The sequence below is a fragment of the Gracilinanus agilis genome, chromosome 6 (genome assembly GCF_016433145.1).
Source record: "Gracilinanus agilis isolate LMUSP501 chromosome 6, AgileGrace, whole genome shotgun sequence".
Classification (NCBI taxonomy): Eukaryota; Metazoa; Chordata; class Mammalia; order Didelphimorphia; family Didelphidae; genus Gracilinanus; species Gracilinanus agilis.
The window spans coordinates 233,483,098-233,504,246 of record NC_058135.1 but is presented as its reverse complement, the minus strand read 5'-3'; the positions used below and the strand labels follow the sequence as shown (position 1 = coordinate 233,504,246).

At 46.0% G+C, this 21,149-nt stretch overlaps 1 protein-coding gene across 1 annotated transcript in view; it reads right to left on the bottom strand.

Moving 5' to 3' along the window:
* Positions 1-13,339: 13,339 nt before the first annotated feature.
* Positions 13,340-21,149, bottom strand: part of PLEKHA7 (pleckstrin homology domain containing A7) — a 98,841-nt gene continuing 91,031 nt past the window's right edge. Inside the window, exons 21-23 of the mRNA XM_044681810.1 lie at positions 20,640-20,773; positions 19,612-19,754; positions 13,340-14,877 (exon numbers count right to left, since the gene is read on the bottom strand). Coding sequence (XP_044537745.1) covers positions 14,855-14,877; positions 19,612-19,754; positions 20,640-20,773 — 300 coding nt within the window. The 3' untranslated portion in view covers positions 13,340-14,854. The remainder of the gene's footprint in view (positions 14,878-19,611; positions 19,755-20,639; positions 20,774-21,149) is intronic.

Sequence of the window (21,149 nt, the reverse complement as noted above, 5' to 3'; positions counted from 1 at the left end):
TACCGAGTATCGGCTCTAAGACCGAAGAGCGGCCAGGGCCAGGCCCCGGGCCTGAGGGGCCCGGCCAGAGTCCTGGGTCCTCCTGACTGTCCCCCGCACCTGCTGGCCTCTGGAGTAGCCCTGTGGCAAGCCGAGGCAGGCCATCCACAAACAGGTGCTAACGGAGGCGGAGGAATGGGGGGACAGAAGCAGCGAGGAAGCTTCCTGCCTAGGGGACGGCTGCAGGTGAAGCGGGGCCCCCTGAGTGTCCGCAGTGAAAAGACCGGACAAAAAGACTTCCCCGAACAGAGAGAAATTCAATTAAAAGGGGGGGGCTTCCTACCCCCTTTCCATAGAAGGAATCCCTCCAGAAAGAATTATTTATCAGCTGTTCACGATTTTCTGCAACAGCTTTACAGGGTGCACCGTCCACTCTGTGAAGGAGAGACAGACTACTTGATTCCTGAAAGCTCAGTTTATAGGCCAGCTTCAAAGCTGCGGGTCCTTCTGAGCACGGAATGGAGGCCCTGGTTTGGGAATTGACATCAAAGGGGACTCGCACATGTTGTTCTGATGTTGGGTGGACGCTTGGCAGAGGCCTCTGCGGATTTCCTCCCGTCCCTGAAACCCGGGGTGAATTATGCACTGAGGCTGGCTCCTCCGCCCCGAGGAGACCGACGAAGGGGGGGAAGAAGGGGGAGAGGGCGCCGGGACCCCTGCAAACATCAAAAAGCCCCCGCCTGTCGGCACTGGTGACAGCGAGGAAAGAGAGCCCTAGCACCCTGGGCGGTGGGCTGCTTCCACCTACTCAGGGAATGGCTCTGAGCCCCATCTGCCTTCCCAGCCTGAAGATGTGGAGGGGAGAAGAGCCTCTGGACAAATGGAGGAACGGCCAGCTCACTCCTCGAGGTACAGAGGAGCCGGTCCTGGGTGCAGACTAGAGAGCAGAGAGAATAAAGGAGGACCATTCATGGTGGCCAACTGGGTCGGCCATGACCAGAACTCTGACACACAAATAGAAGACTGAGCCAAGCCCCTTTGTCCTAGCAGGGGCCCCCAATGGGGCATGGAGCCCTTCACGGAAGGCCCCTAAGCCCCTTCCTCATCTCATTCCCGTGTTCTGGTCCCAGATGACCCAGGACAGCCTGGCTCTGCCACCGTCTCCACGTGGCAGCTTAATAAGCTGAGCAGGTGCCAAGCCCTGGGGGTGTAACCAGCCTGTGAAATGGGCTCTGCTCGTGAGAACCTCACACAGAGAAGAGCCGGAAATGGGAAAGCCCAGTGGTTCTTAGGGTACAGAGCCGGGTGTGCATACACACTCATAAATATATGCAATGAACTATATGTGTTCCATAGGTGTGCAGGAGCAGCCAGAGAAGCCAGGAACCCTGGGCTTCATGAGCTCAAATCCAGCCTCGGACACTTCCTAGCTGGGTATCTCTGGGCCAGTCATTTAACAACCCTGTTGGCCTCGGTTTCTTTATCTGTAAAATGAGTCGGAGAAGGAACTGGCAAACCAGTCCATTATCTCTGCCAAGAAAATCCCAAGTTCAAAGAGGTGGACAAGATCAAAAACAAATGCCCATAGCTCTGTGTTTGTACAAGCATATACACCTATGTGTATACAATTAATTATATGTGTATATGTGCGCATACACAAACATGTTATTGCCTTAGGTTTCCCTACCTCACGGGCTATTCTGAAGATGGCAAAGATGGCTCTCAAGGTAGGATTTTAGGCAGCCCAGCTGGTTAGTAGGGGAAGATGCCTGAAGAGAGGAGAGCCGGCAATGCCCTGATCTGGGACAATCCTGCAAGACCTATGACTGGGAATGCTCTCCGCCTCCAGAGAAAGAACTGCTGGAATCAGTCTTTCACATCAGTGTCTTTCTGGTTTTATTTTTGGGGTTTGGGCTATGTATGAGTTTATTCTTACAACAATGACCAATATGGAAGTGGGTTTTTCATGACAATAAAAATAAAATTAAAAAAGACAGGGATTAAGTCACTTTGCTTTTAGGCATCTATCTATCTGTCTGTCCATCTGTCCATCCATCCATCCATCCATCCATCTCCCATCTATCTATCTAATGTCTCTTACAGCTAAATCTAGGCACCCCCTCCATGAAGCACCCCCTGCTTGATTTTTGAGGGGCAGAGAAGGTAATCCGAATGGACTTCAAAAAGTCAAATGACAGGCAGGGTATGGAGACTGACTCCACCAGGGGAAAGAGGACACAAAGGATGATAGATCACAGAAGCTGGCAGACCCCTGCCCGATTTAACCTTTAATTTGGGGATAAAGTTCAACAATGAAGGTGGGGGAGGGGGCTGGAGGAGAGAGCGTTCCTCCATCTGGTTTCTGGAAGGAGGGTTCTAAGAGAAGTTTGTCTTTGCCATCTCCTACTTCCCTTTTGTTGCCCCTTCTTCCTCGAGCTGGAACCAATTTTATGCAGACATAATATATTCCTGCTACCCAAATTCACTGATGGCAGCAAAGCACTCATCCCTGGATTAGGAAAGCTCTCAGAAGTCACTTAGGGCAAGCTTGACCCATTGCTGGAAATCTCTTTTCCAATACCTATGCTAGATAAGGCTTTTCTAAGACCCTCCAGAGCAAGAAAGCTAATACCTTACTATCTTCTGGGGGCCAAACATTCAACTTAAGGACATCTCTCTTATTTTAAAAATTCTTCCGTTTACTGAACTGAAATTTGCTGCTTCATTTTTCTGTACAAGTCCTCCAATTCTAGAGTCTCAAGACTCTTTACATTCTTAATTATTAAGGACTCCTTAAAGACCATTTGTTTAGATGTGTTCTATCAATATTTACTATTTAAGAAATTTAAATGGCAGAAGAGAGAAGGGAAGGGAAGAAAAAGGAAAAAAGAGGGAAAAAGAGAAGAGGAGAGGAGAGGAGAGGAGAGGAGAGGAGAGGAGAGAAGAGAAGAGAAGAGAAGAGAAGAGAAGAGAAGAGAAGAGAAGAGAAGAGAAGAGGAGGGGAGAANAGAAGAGAAGAGAAGAGAAGAGAAGAGAAGAGAAGAGAAGAGAAGAGGAGGGGAGAAGAGAAGGAAAAGGGGAGAGGGGACAAACACATGGACAACTATTCTTTCCATTAGCACTAATTTGTTAATCAATACTCTTTAGGCTTGGCCATTCGGATTCTGGACAAACTGAACAATATTAGCATTTACTTATCCTTCATCTCTCTATCTTTTCCATGGTTGTTATTATGAGGGATTTTGCCAGATGCTTTGCTGAAATTCTGGTTCAGTGTTCCTAGGGCATCTCCCGCCTCCCAACCTATCAGAAAAACAAAAAACAAATCTACTGAAGCAGAAAGCAACTCTGGTGTGACTTGTTCCTTCATGAATTAATGTTGAGGGTTGGTAAATATCATTTCCTTAAATGCTTACCAATATCCAGGCCTGGAATTTTCCTTGACTCAATCTTAGGTTCACTGGTCTAAGAGTTGGCAAAAATCTAGGACCTTTGCTCATCTCCAGTCTCTTGGCATCTCTCCCATATTCCATGAGTCATAAAACTTTAGCACGAATCCCATATGACTTTGGAAGTTTGGTGCGGGGGAGTGGGGGGGGGTATGGATAATCATGGTTATGCAGATGGAGCTTAAACACTCAACCAGTCCATTCTCTTCCAACAAACCAGAAGGAATCACAAGTCAAAGAGCAAGCTATTGAATTGGGACAGAACAACAAAGAAAATAACAAAGGAAAATCAAGTAAAATTATAGAACTCAATCTAGAAAGGACCTCAGAGGCTTTCTAGTCCCATCCTCTCACTTTGCAGATGAGGAAACTAAGGCTCAGGGAATATGTGCCTGCCCAAGGTAGGAAGTATCAGAGGTTGTATTTGAACTCAGGTCCTTTACCACTTTTCCCCTGTTCAGTGCTGCCTGGTTAGGTTATTCTCCTATAACAATAATACATAGCAAATTTACATGGCACAAACATTTTCAAAGATCTTTATAAATGTCACCTATTATTATTCCCATTTTACAGATGAGGAAACTGAGGCAGTTCAATGACTTGCCTAGGATCTCACAGTTAATGAGTATCTGAGACCATATCTAAACCCATATCCACTGCAGCCATCCAGTCGTCCTGTACACAAAGGGGGTCAGTCTTTCATTTGTATACACTCAAGTGGGAGGGAATATTTCCCAAACATGTCACACTCCTAAAGTCTTGTCATTGCTAGAGCACCTCTTAATACTTTCTATTTCCCAAGAGCTGACCATACCTCCCTGCTAACTCCATCTTCCTTTGGACCTGTTTCTTAGGCTAACCATCACCTGTTGCTTTTTTTTTTATTATTATTACTATTATTTGCAAAGTTACTGCTATCATTTTCTGCTGGGACTTCATCTTCAAAAGTAGGATAATCTGCTTTTGGAAGTCTGCCCAAGAGAACCAGCCTGGAAACTTTTTGAAACATCCTTTTTTAGCTATTTTGTTACCTGAACCCACAACCTCGAAAGGGCAGCTCTCTGGACATCTTCTCTTAACCCCTCCAAATCAAACACACTTCACTGGTGCCCATTCCCAACGAGGCCGCCATGACACTTGTGCTGAGACATCCATAGACCTCAAGGAGGCACTTAGCCACACTAGAGGTGGTTAGGTGGAAATGGTCACCTTGATCTTTGCTCTGCCATCCCAATTGCATCCTGTCCCCCTTAAAGGCGGGAGGGACAGTAAAAGGGTCAGCTTGTTCATTTTATAGTGAAGGAGGCAGAGGTCCACTGCATTTTGACAAGTTGGAATGTGCCCATGGTGGGAAGGGAGTTGGATGCCATGTTCTAGGAAGAGCACTGGATGGTTGGCCCAGAGAAGGAAAGATTTAGGGCAGACACGATCACCTTCTATGGGGCTTGTAACTTCCCTGAGGCCACGTAGTTACAGGTAGAGCTGTGACTTGTGTCCAGGTCTCCTGACACCATTTGTTGGTCTTTCTTCTAATTCAGCAGTTCCTTCAAAGGTCATTCATGATATCTGTGAACTGGCTCAGCTCCCTTGGTTAGAATTTGTTCTGCAGGGACATTTGACCTCCCTTAAGTTGCTTAGTGATCAAATACAACCCAATTTATCTTTCGTTATCTCCATTTTTATCCTGCTCTGTCCAGTCTTCTGATGGTCATTCTCCTCTTAGAAGAAGACCAAAACCAGTCATGGTTCTGTTTTTTCTCTGTGGTCTATTAGTCCAGCCCTAGCCTCCCCCAAACAAGGCTCTCAACCCATCCTTCTTTCCTTTTTTGTCCTTAACAACTTAAAAACATAGTCCAAGAGGACAATATGCACGGGCCATCCCACCCAAGGTGTGCCGACAGCTGCCATCCTTTAAAAATAAGAATTGAAGGGGGAAGGGAAAGAAGGTCTCTTCTAGGATTTCTCTGACCCCATGTCAACATTTCTGGCTCTGTGTACTTCAGGAAGAGAAGCAGAGATGATTGCAGAATCATTTATTTTTAATATAACAAACCAAATAAATGGTATGTATACTGTCAACCTAATTACTTACCCCATCCTCAGAACCCTGATAATATTTAATTTAACTCCCAGTTTTCCCCCATAAGAATACTTAGGAGGTGACTTCTGTCCCCCCAGGCTGGCCTGAAGCCTGCAGAGCTACATTAACCAGGCCACATTACTTTTTCTTATCCCACTTCTATAGCTGGGTAAAGATGCTAGAAACAGGATGTACTGAAGTTTGTGAGTTTCTGGGATTTTATCTTCCCAACTAGGCATGGTTTGGGACTAGATAGAAGCCAGAAACTATTTCCTGACTCTCAGCGTGGCCTGAGGTTCTCAGAACCCCAAGGAGAGATGGAGAAAAGGAAGAGTCACTTGGTACTAGGTAGGAACTCATTCAAAACACCCCAGAGTAGTTTCAGAAGGAAGAAGGATGGCCATTGCATTCATTCAGAGGATGAGGCTGTATTATGGCCTGAGAGCACAAGGGTGCCTCCTCTTGAGGAGGTAAGGAAGGGAACTGCCTCTATTCTACAATTTGCCATAAGGGGTGAAGAAAGATGGCGCAGGGAAGAAGGCAACAAGCTTTTTTAGAATGCCATGTATCGGGGCAAGCAATGTTTATATATTATGCATATAATATATATTAAATATTATAATTAAAATATTTCTAACCCTAATCCTAAATTCAATTAATTAAATATTATAATTAAAGATATATTAATTTTAAAAAATATATTTATTATCTCATTTAATCCTCACAATGACCCTGGGAGGTAGGTGCTATTATCTCTTCATTTTATAGTTGAGAAAACTGAGGAGATGAAATGACCTGCCCAGGGACACTTAGCCAGTAAATATCTGAGGCTGGATTTGAACTCACATTTTCTTGACTCCAGTTCCAACATGGTAGACACACTAGCTGCTCAATCTAGCATTACTTTAGTTGATTCTCTAGGATTCTTTAAACAGACCATCATATCTTCTGCAAAGAGTGAAAGTTTAGTCTCCTCGTTGCCTATTTTAATCCCTTTAATTCCTTTTTCTTTTCTAATTTCTATCTCTAGGTGTTTCTAGAACAATATTAAACCACAGAGGTGATAATGGGCATCCTTGCTTCACTCCTGATCTCCAGCATTACTTTAAAGAGATCATAGCTCTAGAGCCGAAAGGGACCAGAGAGACCCTCTAGTCCGACTCCTTCCTTTTATAATTTAAGAAATGAAGATATATAGAAGTGAAGGAACTTGTCAAAGGCTACACAGCAGAGACGAGATTCAAACTCGGGGTCTCTGGCTTCAGTTTCAGCAAGCTTTACACTGCCCCATGCACTTGTTTGTCAGCATGTGGAAGGGGATGATCATGGAACTGCTTTATCAAGAATAGGTTATAGCAAACTCATTCATTCCCTTTTTTAACAGGGTTCCCAGGGGCAGTTAGTGGATAGAAAGCCAAACTTGGAGTTGGGAGGTCCTGGGTTCAACTCTGGCCTCAAACACTTCCTAGCTGTGTGACCCAGGGCAAGTCACTTAATCCATTTGCCTACCCTTTGCCTTTCTGTCTTAAAAGGCAAGGTTTTAGGCAAGCGGAAGCAAACAGAAAATAGAGTTCCTAGACTAGGAGATGAGGAAGATGCTACAGACTGGGCAGGTGTGCATTGTTTGCACACAAAAAAATCAGTGGTCAAGCTTTCTCTGCTCCTCTGGCCAATGCTTCCTTGCACCTGCAAACCAGGGACCATTTTGAAGGTCACTCACTGAGTGCCCTACAGAGATGCTACGAGGAGAGGATGAAATCAGCAGCCGGGAAGATGGAGAATTCAGGGAGAGATGGAGCTGGGGATAAAGGCCATTCCTCAAGGGGTCATTGACTTTTGGGGGAAAACAAAATTAAACAAAAATTCAGGGCTTCCCCAAGTATTCCCAGGCGAGCAGGGGCACTGATGCTCTAGCTAGCTATGGGACGGGGTGCTTTGTCAGCCAGAACGGCCGGCTGACATCTTGGCTTCCTATAACTTAAGGGAGAAATAATGGAGAGGCACCTGGAGGTGTGGATTTCAGAAGAGGGGACTCTGGCTATAGTAAGACCTATATAGCTACTCCTGGGAACTTTGACTTGGGAGAAGGGTCCACAGGGAGGGAAAAATCCAGAATTACTGACAAAATGGGAACAAAGAATGAGAAGGACTCGTATGTATGAAAATAGGATAGCTTTTTTTTTTTTTTACCCTTGGTAGTAGTAAAGTGCTAGAAACCAGGTTGGTGCCCATCAGTTGACAAATGGATGGTATTTGAATATGATGGAACACTTTTTAAAGCAGCTGGAGGCTCATTGGAGAACTGAGTCTGGAGTCAGGAAGACCTGAGTTTATATCAGACACTTATTAGCTGTGCAATCTAGGCAAGTCACTTTAACCTTTTTTTTAAACTCAGTTTCTTCAACTATTAAGTGGGAATAATAATAGCATCTACCACCTTGGGTTGTTGTGATGATCAAATGAAAAAAGATTTATTAAGGGCTTCTCACAGTCCCTAGCACATAGTAGGCATGATACACATTCTTCCCTACTCTTGAAACTGTAAGAAATGATGAGAAAGTCTTTTTTTTTTTTTAAACAAAGTGATGCCACATGAGCAGAACCATTACAGAATGATTTCTATAATAACATCATCCCTGAGGAAAAAAAAAATGAACAATTGTGAAAGACTTTGGAAGAAGGGAAGCTAGGTGGCTAGAAAGCTCCAAATCTGGAGATAGGAGGTCTTGGGTTCAAATGTGACCTTGGATGCTTCCCAGCTGTATGACGTCACTTAAGCCTAATTGCCCAATCCTCATTGCTTTTGTGCCATGGAACTGATATTTAGGATTGCCCTCAAGACTGAAGGTAAGGATTTTTTAAAAGACTTTGAAAGACACTGAAACATGCAAAGATTATGGAGGATTAATGATAAAGGATGCTGTCCATTTCATGACAAAAAGACTGATGGATGAATCTGCAGAAAAGGCACACATTTTTGGACATAGTCTATGTGGGGATTTGTTTTACTTGACCGTGCTTATTTGTTTCTTTAAAAAAATGCTTATTTGTTTCGAGGGTTCTCTGCCCTTCCCCTGTTGGGAGAAGAAGAATGTCTGGTGATGGTGGTAGGGGTCAAAAAGAAAAAAAAAAATTTGATAACCAAGAAAAAAGTGACCATGCTTATTTGTTTCTTTCTTTTAAAAAAATGCTTATTTGTTTCAAGAGTTCTCTGCCCCTTTGTTAGGAGAAGAAGAGTGTCTGGTGTTGGTGGTAGGGGTCAGAGAGAGAGAAAAAAAAATCTTGATAAGTAAGAAAAAAGCCTTTTTTTTAAAACTTGAAGCAATCAATGATGGGAAATCACCAAACAGAAGACCAGCTTTAATGCAATGACCCAGGACAATTCTGAGGGACTTATGAGAAAGAACGCTACCCACATTCAGAGAAAGAACCGTGGGAGCAGAAACACAGAAGAAAAACAACTGCCTGATCACATGGGCTGATGGGGATATGATTGGGGATGTAGACTGTAAGTGATCACTCTAATGCAAATATCAATAATATGGAAATAGGTCTTGATCAATGACACATGTAAAACCCAGTGGAAATGCACGTTGACAAGGGAGAGAAAGAACATGAATCGTGGAGCCATGGGAAAATATTCTAAATTAATTAATTAAGTACATTTTTAAAAATTAAAAGAAGGCCAGCTTAATGTAAGGAAAACACTTCCCGACAATTGGAGTGATCCAAAAATGGAGCGGGAGGCCAAGTCCCAAATCACGTCGGGTCTTGCAATGAAGACGATGTAAGCCTGCTCGCCAAAGGTTAAAGTGAGTGTCCTCTAAGTCCCTGCCTTCATATTCATGTTTTATTTTCAAAAGATATTTTTCTCAAGAAGGTGCCCACCATGGGAGAGGGCGTTAGAGGGGCAGCTGGGGAGGGAGGCTCGGTTTCCTTCACCACGTGGCTCCTCTCTCCCAAATCCGAGGAGCAAAAAGCTGCCCTGGCTGGAGAGGTCCAAGCCCTCGGGCTAGGGAAAGGTTTGCCTGGGGGCTGAGATGGCACGCCGTACACTGGTGGTGTGTGTGTGTATCTGCAGGCTCCAAGAGCCGCACACTTTGCACTTCTGCCCATCAACGGAGGACTTTCCTTTGGGCTAATGTTTGGTTTAGGAGACACTCGGCTGCTCTCCGGCCACCGTCTTCTCAATGCGCCGGGCTGCCGGGCTCTGTCTTTCCAGGTTTACAAGGAGTTTAGCATCCAAAGTGGCAGCGCGCACCTCGGCAGGCTTATATTAAAAATGCCCTTTAAAATTCCAAAGCTTTGAACTAAAGAAATACCTCCAGAAGTTTTCATGGAAAGTTCAGCCCCACCGGTTCAATTCACTACACTTAGATGAACCTTTTCAAATAATAGGAAAAAAATGTAAAGGGGTCAGTGCCAATCAATACGCGTGTTCAAACAGAATTCCGGGGGCTGTGATGTACGTGCATTTTGTATTTTTGCCTTTGTACCGCGCCACTCTGAAGAAAGGTTTCTTTCGCGAGGAGAGCAGTGAGAATGTTAGCCTTTTGAGCAGAGCCGGCTAAGCAGTGGCAATGTTTACCAGGTGGAGAGGATATTGCCATTTTTCATGTCTCTTTCCTGTTCATGGCTTTATTCTTTTTATAACCATGAACAACCCACACAGGCAAATTCTTTCACACACCCATTGACAGGAGGCGTTAATCAGAAGCAGGGGGGACCAGGGGATTCGACTTCCAAGTCTTGGGGAATTCGGTGGGAGGATGAGAAGAATAACCTTTTGACTCGTCAAGAACCCAGTTGGGGATGGTGAATCCTCCCTTGGAGGGGGCAGAAATCCGAGGCTATCCTGAGAACCGGAGGAGAGAGACCCAACACAGATGCGTTGTTTTTTACTGCTTCTTCTCAGCTAAGCCAGAGGGCCGGAGCCCACTCCTCGGATGACCAGGTCAGGGGGTTCCTGGGACCTTTAGCCTAAAGCCTCATAAGCAGGGCAAAAACTCAACGCAGCGGCCTGTAAGGTGTCGGGGATCCCGGAGTAGCCCAAAAAACAGACCACAGCCCCAGGGAGCCCCACAAAGTGAGCTCCTTAATATCTGGCTGCCCACTCCCTGACTCCATTTCTGAATAGAAGAGAAAGGGATGGCTATGGAAAATAAGGGATATATTCGGAATATCTGGGCACACATCATTGATATTTTTGAATTGATAATTTGATAATGAGTGCCCGTTATGGGTTGAGGAATTTCTCATTTCATAGAATAGGGCAGAAGAAATTACTTTTCTGTAATTTTTCTGTAAAAAAAAGATATTAATTACTCTTTCATTTCAGGCCTTTATTCCTCTTGAGTCACTTAATGTTGGTTTTGATAAGGGTCCACCTAAGCTCATCATGACAGTCACCCAGGGAATGGCTCTTCCAGCCACATTTTCACAGCGGTCATCCACTGGATTCATTTGTTTTAGCTGAGGTCTCTTTAGGTTCTAGATTAGTTTTCTCTGACTGTTCAGACGCAAAGCCCTGGATTTTCTCAGGAAGCACCAGTGGCCAGGCTTCCCTTTTCTTGACAAAGATCCAGACATCTGGATTTTCAGAGAATGGTACAGCCCAAGGAGGTATAATCATGCTTAAATGAACAAATGATTCATTAGCCTTTCTAACAATTGTAAACACGACTATGATGAATGCATTTTGCTCATGGTTGACCCCCAGTTATGGCCAATGACCCAAGAATCATTAGACTCATCCTTAAAATATACATACACAGACACACACACACCTATTCCATGGGGCAGAGTCAAATCGGAATCTGTTCATTGGCTAAAATGTAGACAATTCACAAGAGATTAAGGGACTACTTTCTCCCCTGAAAGTGCAATGCACAGAAGCGCCAACAGCTTGCTCTTAACCTTGCAAAATTAAAAAAACTCAGGGTTGAGAAAGGAATAAGGAGAGAAAGAGAAGGAAAGAGAAGAGAGGAGAAAATGAGAGGGAGGAAGAGAGAAAGGGAAGGAGGAAGAGAGATGAAAGAAGGGAAATAGGCAAGGGGGAAAGAGAGGGGAATTGGGGAGAAAGGAGGGAGGAGGAAAAGGGAGAGAAGAGGGAGACAGAGAAGAAGAGATGAGGGAGAAAGGAAGAAGAAAAAAAAGAAGAGATGCCAGGTGCTACCAAGCCTCCAACCTCAGGTTTCTATCTGATGAGCTGCCAGCAGAGGGCTCAAGAACATCAGAAATGCCAACGGTGGCCCTCAGACGTGTGTGTGCTTTGTTTGGGGTGTGGTTTTTATTTTTTAAGGTCATCTCCTGAGTTTCTTCTTTAAAACTTGCTTTGAAAAAATAAAATTAAAAATAAAAACTGGCTTTGAATTATGGCTACAGAGAGACATTGTCAAGAGTGAATTGAAGCCAGGCTTACTTCATACATACATATATACATATCTATATCTAATTATCAAAAAATATATCTCTATCTAGATGATTAATGATAGCTATTATATTATCAATTTTTAATATAATTATGATTGTCATTAGTGAGTATCATTAATAAACTATGATTATCATTAATAATGAGCCTCATTAGTATACTATGGAAATAGAGATTATATTATATAGATCTATCTATATTATATAATGATCTAGATCTAGATATTTACATGTTATATAGCTATATAGGATATAGAATATTATTTCTATCTATATTTATAAATATATCATCGATTATAGATCAAAAAATATATGATATCTACATCTATTTATAGATAATATATCTCGATGGAGAGTTGGATGATTACATATTATAGATAATATGGAATATTCTCTATAGCTATATCTATTTATAAAGATGTCTCTATGTAGATATAGATAATTATAGATTAGGGCTATAATATAAATTATTAATATAGATGCAGATGATCTATATTATAGATAACGTTATTATAGATAACAATCTAGATCTTTGTAGATATAGTTATTGATATAGATTATATAGTGATATAGAATATTATCTCTATATAGACAGATCTATCTCTATAGATAAATGTCTGTAGAGATAGATTATCTGTAGATCATATAGAATATATTTTCAGTATAGATTTATCTGTCTGTTTAGAGATAAAATTGTCTATATTATAGATATCGGATATTATCTTTCTCTATATGTTTATATATACGTACTTTCCCCGCCCGCCCCATTCTTAGCTCAGAGGCCAAGGGAACAGTGTCCTGGGTTTATGAAACACCTGGGAATCTAATTTCCCTACTTCAAATAGTTGGAAAGTCACTTTGAAGCCCTGGCGTTCATCTTGGGAATGGTCCTGCTTGAGCATCTCATGACACCTTGTTACTGCAGCATTTGGGGAAGGCGCGACAATTTTTAAAAGGGCCTCTCTCCAAAACGAACGGGATTTTTGTTTTCTTTCTTTTGTCGAAGCCTAAGTCACCGGCCAAAGGCGTTCCATAAGACCCTGGTCTTTGGTGTTGTTAGACTAGAGAGCTGCATCTCTGCAAAGGGCTCCAGGATCGGCCCTGGAGGGAGACCAGCTTCCCTTTGCTCCCCACCCAGCTAAGGAAAGCCTGTCCTCACAGTGGCCCAGCAGCTGCAGAATGACCAGCTGAACCCTGGAAACATATGTGTTTTTCCTACCCCCTCCCAATTTCCTATTAAATCAAATATTAAGAAATTGCAGGGAGAGAGAGGTGCTCTCCATGGCTGAGTCAAAGCATATGGGAGGCACCCACCCTGGGCTGCTGGAGCAAATTTCAAAATATGTGGAAAAATCCATTAACAGCCATTTACCAGGATTCCCAGAAAAAGCCAGGAAACGTGTCTGGTTAATATTTTAATCTGTACATACACTTTTTTTCCCAAACCATTACACTTTTATTTAAATTAACTTTTTTCTTGCAAAATATTCATTTCCTTTTTTTTCCAACAAAATTTTTTATAAAAGCAAAAATAAAACCATTTCATTTTGGCAAGTGTTATGAAGTTGACACTGGCAGTAACTGGAGTGAGTTAAAAATAGACTGTCTTCTAAGTAGATTCAAGAATAATTTTTTTTTCTGAAGAGTCAAAAAACAATAGGAATTTTTATATTAATCAGCAACATGTAGTTCCACTCACTAGATTTTTTTTTTAACCATTTTTTTTCAATGTAGGAAAACACAACTGGAACACAGGTTAATAGTCTTGAAAAATTCTCCTTCTTCCAGGCTGGCTGCTTAATGCAAAGTCTTGTCGTGCCACCATGACTTTCATTTCTGCAGGAAACCAAGTTTCTGTGGGAAAATGCTTTCCGTCTATGATATACCGACATGGTTCGTGGGAATCCAGCAACTGGCCCAAGACAACCACCCAACAAGGAGAGGCTCGTGAAGGAGCCCTCAGAGTGGAGGAACCACAGGGACACCAGCGGGACATCCAAGGTCCTTCTGGACCCACTTGGCATTCCAACAAGCTACGTCTTGCTTTCGAAGACAATCGAAGAGAAGATCAAGATGCATCGGTCAAGTGTCCCCCTGGGTTCATTTATTGCTTACTGTGAATTGCTTCTCTGTCTCTCCATTTGGTATTTCCAAGTTTTATTCATTCATCTCTTAAAAGTGATTTAAAAAAAAAATTCTGGGAGAAGGTCCAATTCCTTTCTAAAGGTACATCCACTACAAGTGTGTACGCTGCCAAAAGGTGCCCAGCTGGTCAGAGTCCAGCCCCTGAGCAAAGGGCAGCTGGCGTCTGGGGCTGCTGCTAAGCATGGATGACATTCAAGGCAGGATGTGAATACTTGGGAGAAATCGGGAGGAATCACGAGTTTCTTCCCCCAGCAGAATCCTCTTGGGGTCTTGGCTGGAGCTCCTGGAAAGCTATGCTCGAGCCAAGCTCTCACCTAGGTTCATCTCGAGCAAAACGTGCTTTTCAAGCCTCCGCGTCATCTGTGATTCAATCTCCTCGTCTCTGTCCTCTCCCCCAACCCAACCCCCCATAGGTACCCGAACCTGTGTGTGGCCCCCCAACCCTGCCACACCGCTAGAAATACCTTTCCATCCACTCAGCCCTTGAGATTGTTTAAAAATATATCGTTTCTAAAATACAGTGTCAGTATTGTACAACATGTATTAAAAGTGCCTTTTTATACATATATAAAAGTCAGAACTAAAACAGAAGTGGGGTGTGTGTGCCGGGAACTAGCCTACAGGACTGCTTCACAGGATGGTCGGGAGGATGGGGTGTCCCTTTCCCACCCACCCCCCTTCAGAAAACCTCTCCCTGGCCTCTTGGAATTTCCTTTCAGGGAGGGACATGATCTTTTCCAGCGAAGTCAACTCCGGGTCTCCTTGGGCCGGGTCACTGGTCAGTTACTGCTTGGGCTGGCACAAAACAAAACAGAGGGCCGTTAGGAGCCGGGCAGGGGTCAGCCACCAGCGACCGAAGAAGCGGGTCACACAAGCAGGGCAAGAAGCACGTCTGTGAACGTGGGCGCACACACGGGCACACACAGGCACACACCCACACGACAGGGGCTCAGAGCTGACCGGGCGGCCATTACAGCAACACGACGGGGCGCAGAAGCGGAGGGGCTCCCTCCTGGCTGGGCTCCTCACCCTTTCTGGGGAGCTCCAGAGAAGTTGGCCCCTGGAACAGAGCCGAGCCTGGAGAGGGAGCTGGAGTGCTTTAAGACAGAGGAAGAGACTAGAGTCTAAGTTCTGGTACTGCCACTAGCCGTCTGTGTGACCTTGGGCAAGTCTCTTAACCCCCTTGGCCTTCGTTGGCTTCTTGGGAAAATGATTGTGGGCCGCCTCCGATGTCCTTTAGAGCTCTACGAATCTAAGCTTACGGGGCAGGAAAAGGAGCCCCGTCCTGGCTGTACGATGGACTTTGTGGGCGACCCTGAACAAAGCGCTTCATCTCGGAGACGTAGGTTTTCTTTCTGTCGGAGGAGAACGGGACAGGAGAGAGCCGCCATTTTGCTTTCCCTCCCTAGCCTTGAAGGCAGGAATCTAACCTCTGCTTCCCCCAAACACCAGGAACAATAAATAACCCCCCCTTCATCGAAACCCAGCTTGGCCGCCCGCCCTGTTCTCAGACGGATGCCGGGTGACTGGGGGAGACGCTAATGAGGGTTTAAAGCGTTTCCCACTTGGGAAGGACCCTATTTCCACAGACCTAACGGCAGGGTGCCCAGAGACAGGAGCAGCCCTTCCCTTCCACGGGGTCTCCCTGAATCGCCCGCAATTCCCTTTGAGGCAAGGTTAAGGCTGGACGAGTCCCCGGATTCCCTTTGAACTCTGAAGTTCCGTGAGGAGTTCCGTCCCGGAGGACGAAGGCTCCCCTCTTCGTCGGTTTCAAAGTGTTTTTCTCTGCCACCGACTCATTTGATCTCGACGACAACCACCCTGTGGGGTGACCGGGGCTGGGATGATCCCCCCCCCGCCCCCGTTTTTCTTTTCTGGAGGGGGTTGTGTTTTGGAGCCAAGGCCGGGGGGTTAAGGGACTCGCCCAGGCACGCAGTGAGGAAGGAGGGGAGCCTGACACGGAGGAGGGGCTTCTCCCCCCCGCTACGGGCATGGGGGGGGGGGGCGCCGGCCCCGTCCCGCCCGGGGGAAGCGCTAGGAGGGGGCATGCTCCGCACAGCAGCTCAAGGAAGCATCCAGAACAGAGGCACCAGAGTGGCAGCAAAGGAGTCATTAGTGCTTACGTGGAAGGCGCTTAGACAAACGTGTAGTGAAATCCATTGCTTAGGGGGGGCTGTGGTACAGAAGGTGAGGGGAGGCCCTTGGACAGCAAGGCCGACTGCTGAGCTGGATGGAATCACACAGGAATTAAGCAGCGAGTTAGACACAGGATTGACACCAACTCTTGAGACAATCCCCGACAGTGAGCTGTCCCAGCTGCCTGGCCCGGGGGCCCCCCCAGGGGCACGGAGGGGCTTCTGGGGGCCCTCCCTGGAGGGAAGCTCGGGGTCCTCTGGGGGAGCCTCGGAGGGGCCTGAGGCCACACGTGGTGGATCCCACGCGGGAGGCCTTAGTACGTCTCCGTTCTGACTCGGAGGTTCTGCTCTGGCACGAGCTGGCCCAGGTCCGAGTGGGCGATTTAAAATGAAGGGTGTGGCAAATATTCAGAGCAAGAAAAGCGGAACCGTGGACAAATGTTCTAAATGAACTCATTAAATACAAATTTCCAAATCAGAGTAAGGGCCAGCATGGGGTGAATGGAAATCGGAATTCCCATGAAGAAGTCCTCACGCAGTTTTCCTGAGCATGAGCTCAGCTTCTGGCCTTGCCTCGGACCCAATAGCGGATCAAAGGGCACAGAACCGGGAAGCGTATAAATGGAGATTTTGCACTTTGAACTACGTATCCCAGAATTCCTTTCTGTATTACCCAGAATGCTTTTCCCTTTGTCCACATTGACATCTTCATGTAATTGTTTAAAAGTTTGGAAACTCCGCCTCCCCTCTCTCCTTTTCCCCAGCGTGTGGGCTGGGTGAGCTCTCTCTAGTTTTTATTAATAAACTTTGTAAATATTATACTTGGAGATATTATATATTAATTTTAATCTCTACAAAGAGCCTGCGGGATGGTGATGGACTCATGTAGAGGGAGAAACACATCCCATTAGATAGAGGCAGCTGTGGGCCTACGGTGATGAGAAACCTGAGTGTTTGGGGCCAAATCAGATAAAAATGAAATTTAGTGGGAATACATGTAAAGTTTTAAGTTCTAAAAAAATCAACTGTGAACCATGAGGTTCATATGAAAAAGTTCAGGGGGTTTTAGTGGATCCAGAGCCCTTTAGAGTCAGATGTGTGCTATGGAAACCAACAAGCAAACAAAATCACCAAAAAAACAAAATTAATGGAACCTTGGGCTGCACTTAGAGAAACAGGAAATTCCAAAGGAGAGAGGGTGGCTATCTTTCTGCTTCCATCTTCAGATCCAGCCTCGAGTATTAGAGTCACTTCTGGGTACCACAATTTGGGATGAAGACTGACAAATTGGAGCATGTCCAGAAGAAGGCAATTAGGCTTCAGTTAGATTTTGTACTGGGATCTAGCTGAACAAATTGGGTTTGTGTAGCCTAGAGCGGAGGTTCTCGAGCTTCTGGGTCTCAGGATCCCTTTACACTTTTTGGGAAACCCCCTCACCACCCCTGTAAAGAGTTTTTGCTTATGTGGATTATATCTATTGCTATTTACTCTATTAGAAATGGTATTATGAGGAAAAGAGTTTTGACCTTGCACATCCCTGGATATGGTCTTTGGGCACCTCCTGGACCAGAGTTTGAGAATCATTGGCCTAAAGAAAAGACTTGGGGGAAGAGGATTATCCATGAAAACTGTCTTCTGATATCTGAAGGAAGTTCTGGGAAGAGGGAGTCATCTGGTTGTCCTTGGCCCCAAAGGGCAGACCAAGGAGCATCAGACCAGAATGACAGTGAAGCAGATTTTGGCTCAACATAATGGGGAATTTCTTAACGGTTAAAACGGTCTGAAATGCCAGTGGGCTGCCATGGGAGATAATGAGCTCAGCATAACTGGGAGAAATCCCATAGAGGGGTGCCTGCTAAACAGGGGGTTTGCATCAATATGCTTTCAAGCACCTGGCAATTCTGAGATTCTGGGCTTCTGTCCTCTGGCCATCCTGGCCTCCCCAGAGGCCCAGAGGATGAGTCTCCAGCTCATCTTCTCACCGGCCCGGAGGTTGCCTGTACTGGCTTCCCAAGAAATTCCCTGCAAGGATCCCTGGAATCTTCAAAGAAATCTTTCCACTCCAGGCCATGATAGCTGGAACACTGGAAGAGAGCAGCGTCTACAGGGACCTCAGTTCTAGGGACAGAGATACCCAATGCCTGGATGGCCCAGATGTTCTAGAACATACGTCTCCTCCTCAAGATATCCAGGCAGGTACAGGGACACCCCAGTCCTCCTTGGGTGCTTTCCTGCCCCCCCCCCAAATGTCCAGGCAGATAGCAAAATGTCTCCTATGAAGAGAAAGGCCTCATTTTTGACCAAAAGGCATTTGCAGGGACTGAACACCATCTACAACAGTGGAAATGTTCCTGGGAGAAAAAAGCCAATGTTCCCTGTGAAATAATTTTCCCTGTCCTTCCATAAGTGTAGGGGGAGGGCAAGGGTCATCTATATCCATAGTGCCAAACTCTAATAGAAATGGGAGCCAGTAATACACATCTAAGGATCCCTACGGCCCATACTGACTTAGAAAACCATGATTGGTCTACTGTATTTTGTTAAATATTTCCCAATTACATTTTATTCTGGTTCTGGCCATAGGAGTGTTGCAGGCCATGCGGCTACTGCATTTTTGACTCTTCTGGTCTATATGGTTAGTCCCAAAAAGTGCTGCTTTGGTCCCCAGACCCTAGAGAGGAAGCAGGAAAAACTAGAAAAACTCAGCTTTCACGGGCACTAAGTAGGTTTCTAGTTGGGGACAGTGTGAATGGAGAGGCATTCAGTGAGGCCAACAAGTTGTGGCCTAAATCAGACAATCAGGCCTGGTAGAGATGGGCAGGTGGCCCACTCGTGGGGCCCCAGGGAGGGCCCGGAGAGACTGACCTCTCTCCTCCTACCTCGTCCCAACAAAGAGCCTCAGAAAAACGTCTCTCCGGGTCATTCACCACAAGCCCAGATCCCCACGCCAGGGCCCCAGGAATAGGCCTAGAACTGATCTAAAGGATTTAGACTTTTAATCTTCTTTTGGGAGTGAAGCTGACAGGCTGACAACTTTGGGGAGAGGCTGAAAATTGCTGCTGTCCTGCCCAATCACAATCCCTCTCTTCATATCCCCTTGCAAAACCAACCAACCAACTAACCAACCAACCAACCAACCCTGTGCCATCTAATACTAGAGATGGGCAAGGAGTCTCTTGATTATTTCTTTCTCCTGGGGACTGAGAGTCTGGCCTAGGACAGTGTCTTCTTGCCTCTTGGAAAGAAATGAATCCTCTGTTGGCCTGCACCTCACGTCCCATGGGGAGTGCGGCCCGGCCCCACCAGGGGCTCTCTGCCTCCAGGAGAGGGTGCCCTGGACACGGCGGCATGAGGGGGAAAGGCAGCCTGGCTGGCCTTCAGAACTCAGGCTTACCTGCCACCTGCTTGCTCCGCTGGGAGGCTTCAGAAGCCAATGTGTGGGAGATGTGGAAGATCCGTTCTTGTTCCTGAAGCTGAGAGTCCAGGTCGGCCGAGCGGTGTTTGTCCTGGGTGGCTGGAGGCTGGAGGTTGTGCATGCTGGAGACCCAGAAAGAAGAGCTCAAGGAGGGCTCCCTTGGGAGCCAGGACAGAGCCTGCGTGGGTGACCTATTCTGCATCCTCCACCTGCCATGCTCATCCCTCTCCTGGCTTAAAAATGTGCTTAAAGTACATGAAAAACCTGGATGGAGAGCCAAACCTGGAGACTGGGAGGTCCTGGGTTCAGATCTGGCCTCAGGCACTTCCAAGCTTGGTGATCCTGGGCAAGTCACTTAACCCCCATTGCCCAGCCCTTATTGCTCTTCTGTCTTGGAACCATTACTTAGTATTGAGTTTAAGACTGGAGGTAAGGGTTTAAAAAAAAAAATCCAATCCCCTTCCCTTGAAGAGCTCACAGATGGACATGCACGTGGCTCAGGAGAGAGAGAGCGCAGGTCCAGAGATGGGAGAGCCCGGGTTCCATAAGGAAGAACAAAGAAATCCCTGCCTTCAAGGTCAATCTCTCTGAAATCGATTGGCAACATGGCGGAGAGCACCAATGACTCTCCCCTTTGGGAGGGTCTGCTGGAGCTGGTCTTCTACAGGACTCGCTTCCACCCTGGGCCACTTAGACAAGTCCACCAAGGCAGAACAGGAGTTATTTAGGCGATTTTATTTATTTTTTAAACCCTTCTCTTCTGTCTTAGCATCGATTCTAAGGCGGAAGAATGGTAAGGGCCAGGCAATGGGGATTAAGTGATTGTCCAGGGTCACCCTAGCTAGCGGTGTCTGAGGCCAGGTTTGAACCCAGGACCTCCCAACTTTAGACCTGGCTCTCTAGCCATATGCTACCTAGCTCTCCCTCCAAGCAATTAAAAAAAAAAAACCATTATCCTCTGTCTTAGAAGCAGGTATGAGGATGAGGGGCCTGGGATGCTCTCTGACCTCGAGCGGGTGAGAAGGTTTCGGATCTTCTCGGCTTTTCGGAACCTCGCCTCTAACTCTTCCAGGCTGAGCGGCTCCTCGGGCTCCAAGTCCACATAGCGTTCAGGGATGGACACCTTATCTGGCTTGGATAGCTGGACAGACAGAAGGAGTGAAGAGAAATTCTGATGCTGGAATCTGCCCCCCAATGCCTCCCCATCTCATTCGCCGTCCATCTACCCCCAAGGGGCTGCCATATAGGATATCGGTCTGGCCGCTCTCTCCCCTAGTGGGCAGGCCAAGCTTCTGCCCTTTTCTGTCCCTCAGGGTTAGCCCAGGGACTGATTTCTAGAAGGAAGTGCAGAAGCGAATGCTTCTTAGTGAATTCATCGATCCCACTTGGCGGCTCCTTGGAGGTCTCCCTGATAGGTTAGACATTGGCTGAGGAGCTATGGCAGGAGGGGAGGTGGAGACAGAAGGGAGTCAGGGAGGCTTTAGGAAATTATCCCCAGAGAGTGTAAGTGCTAAAGT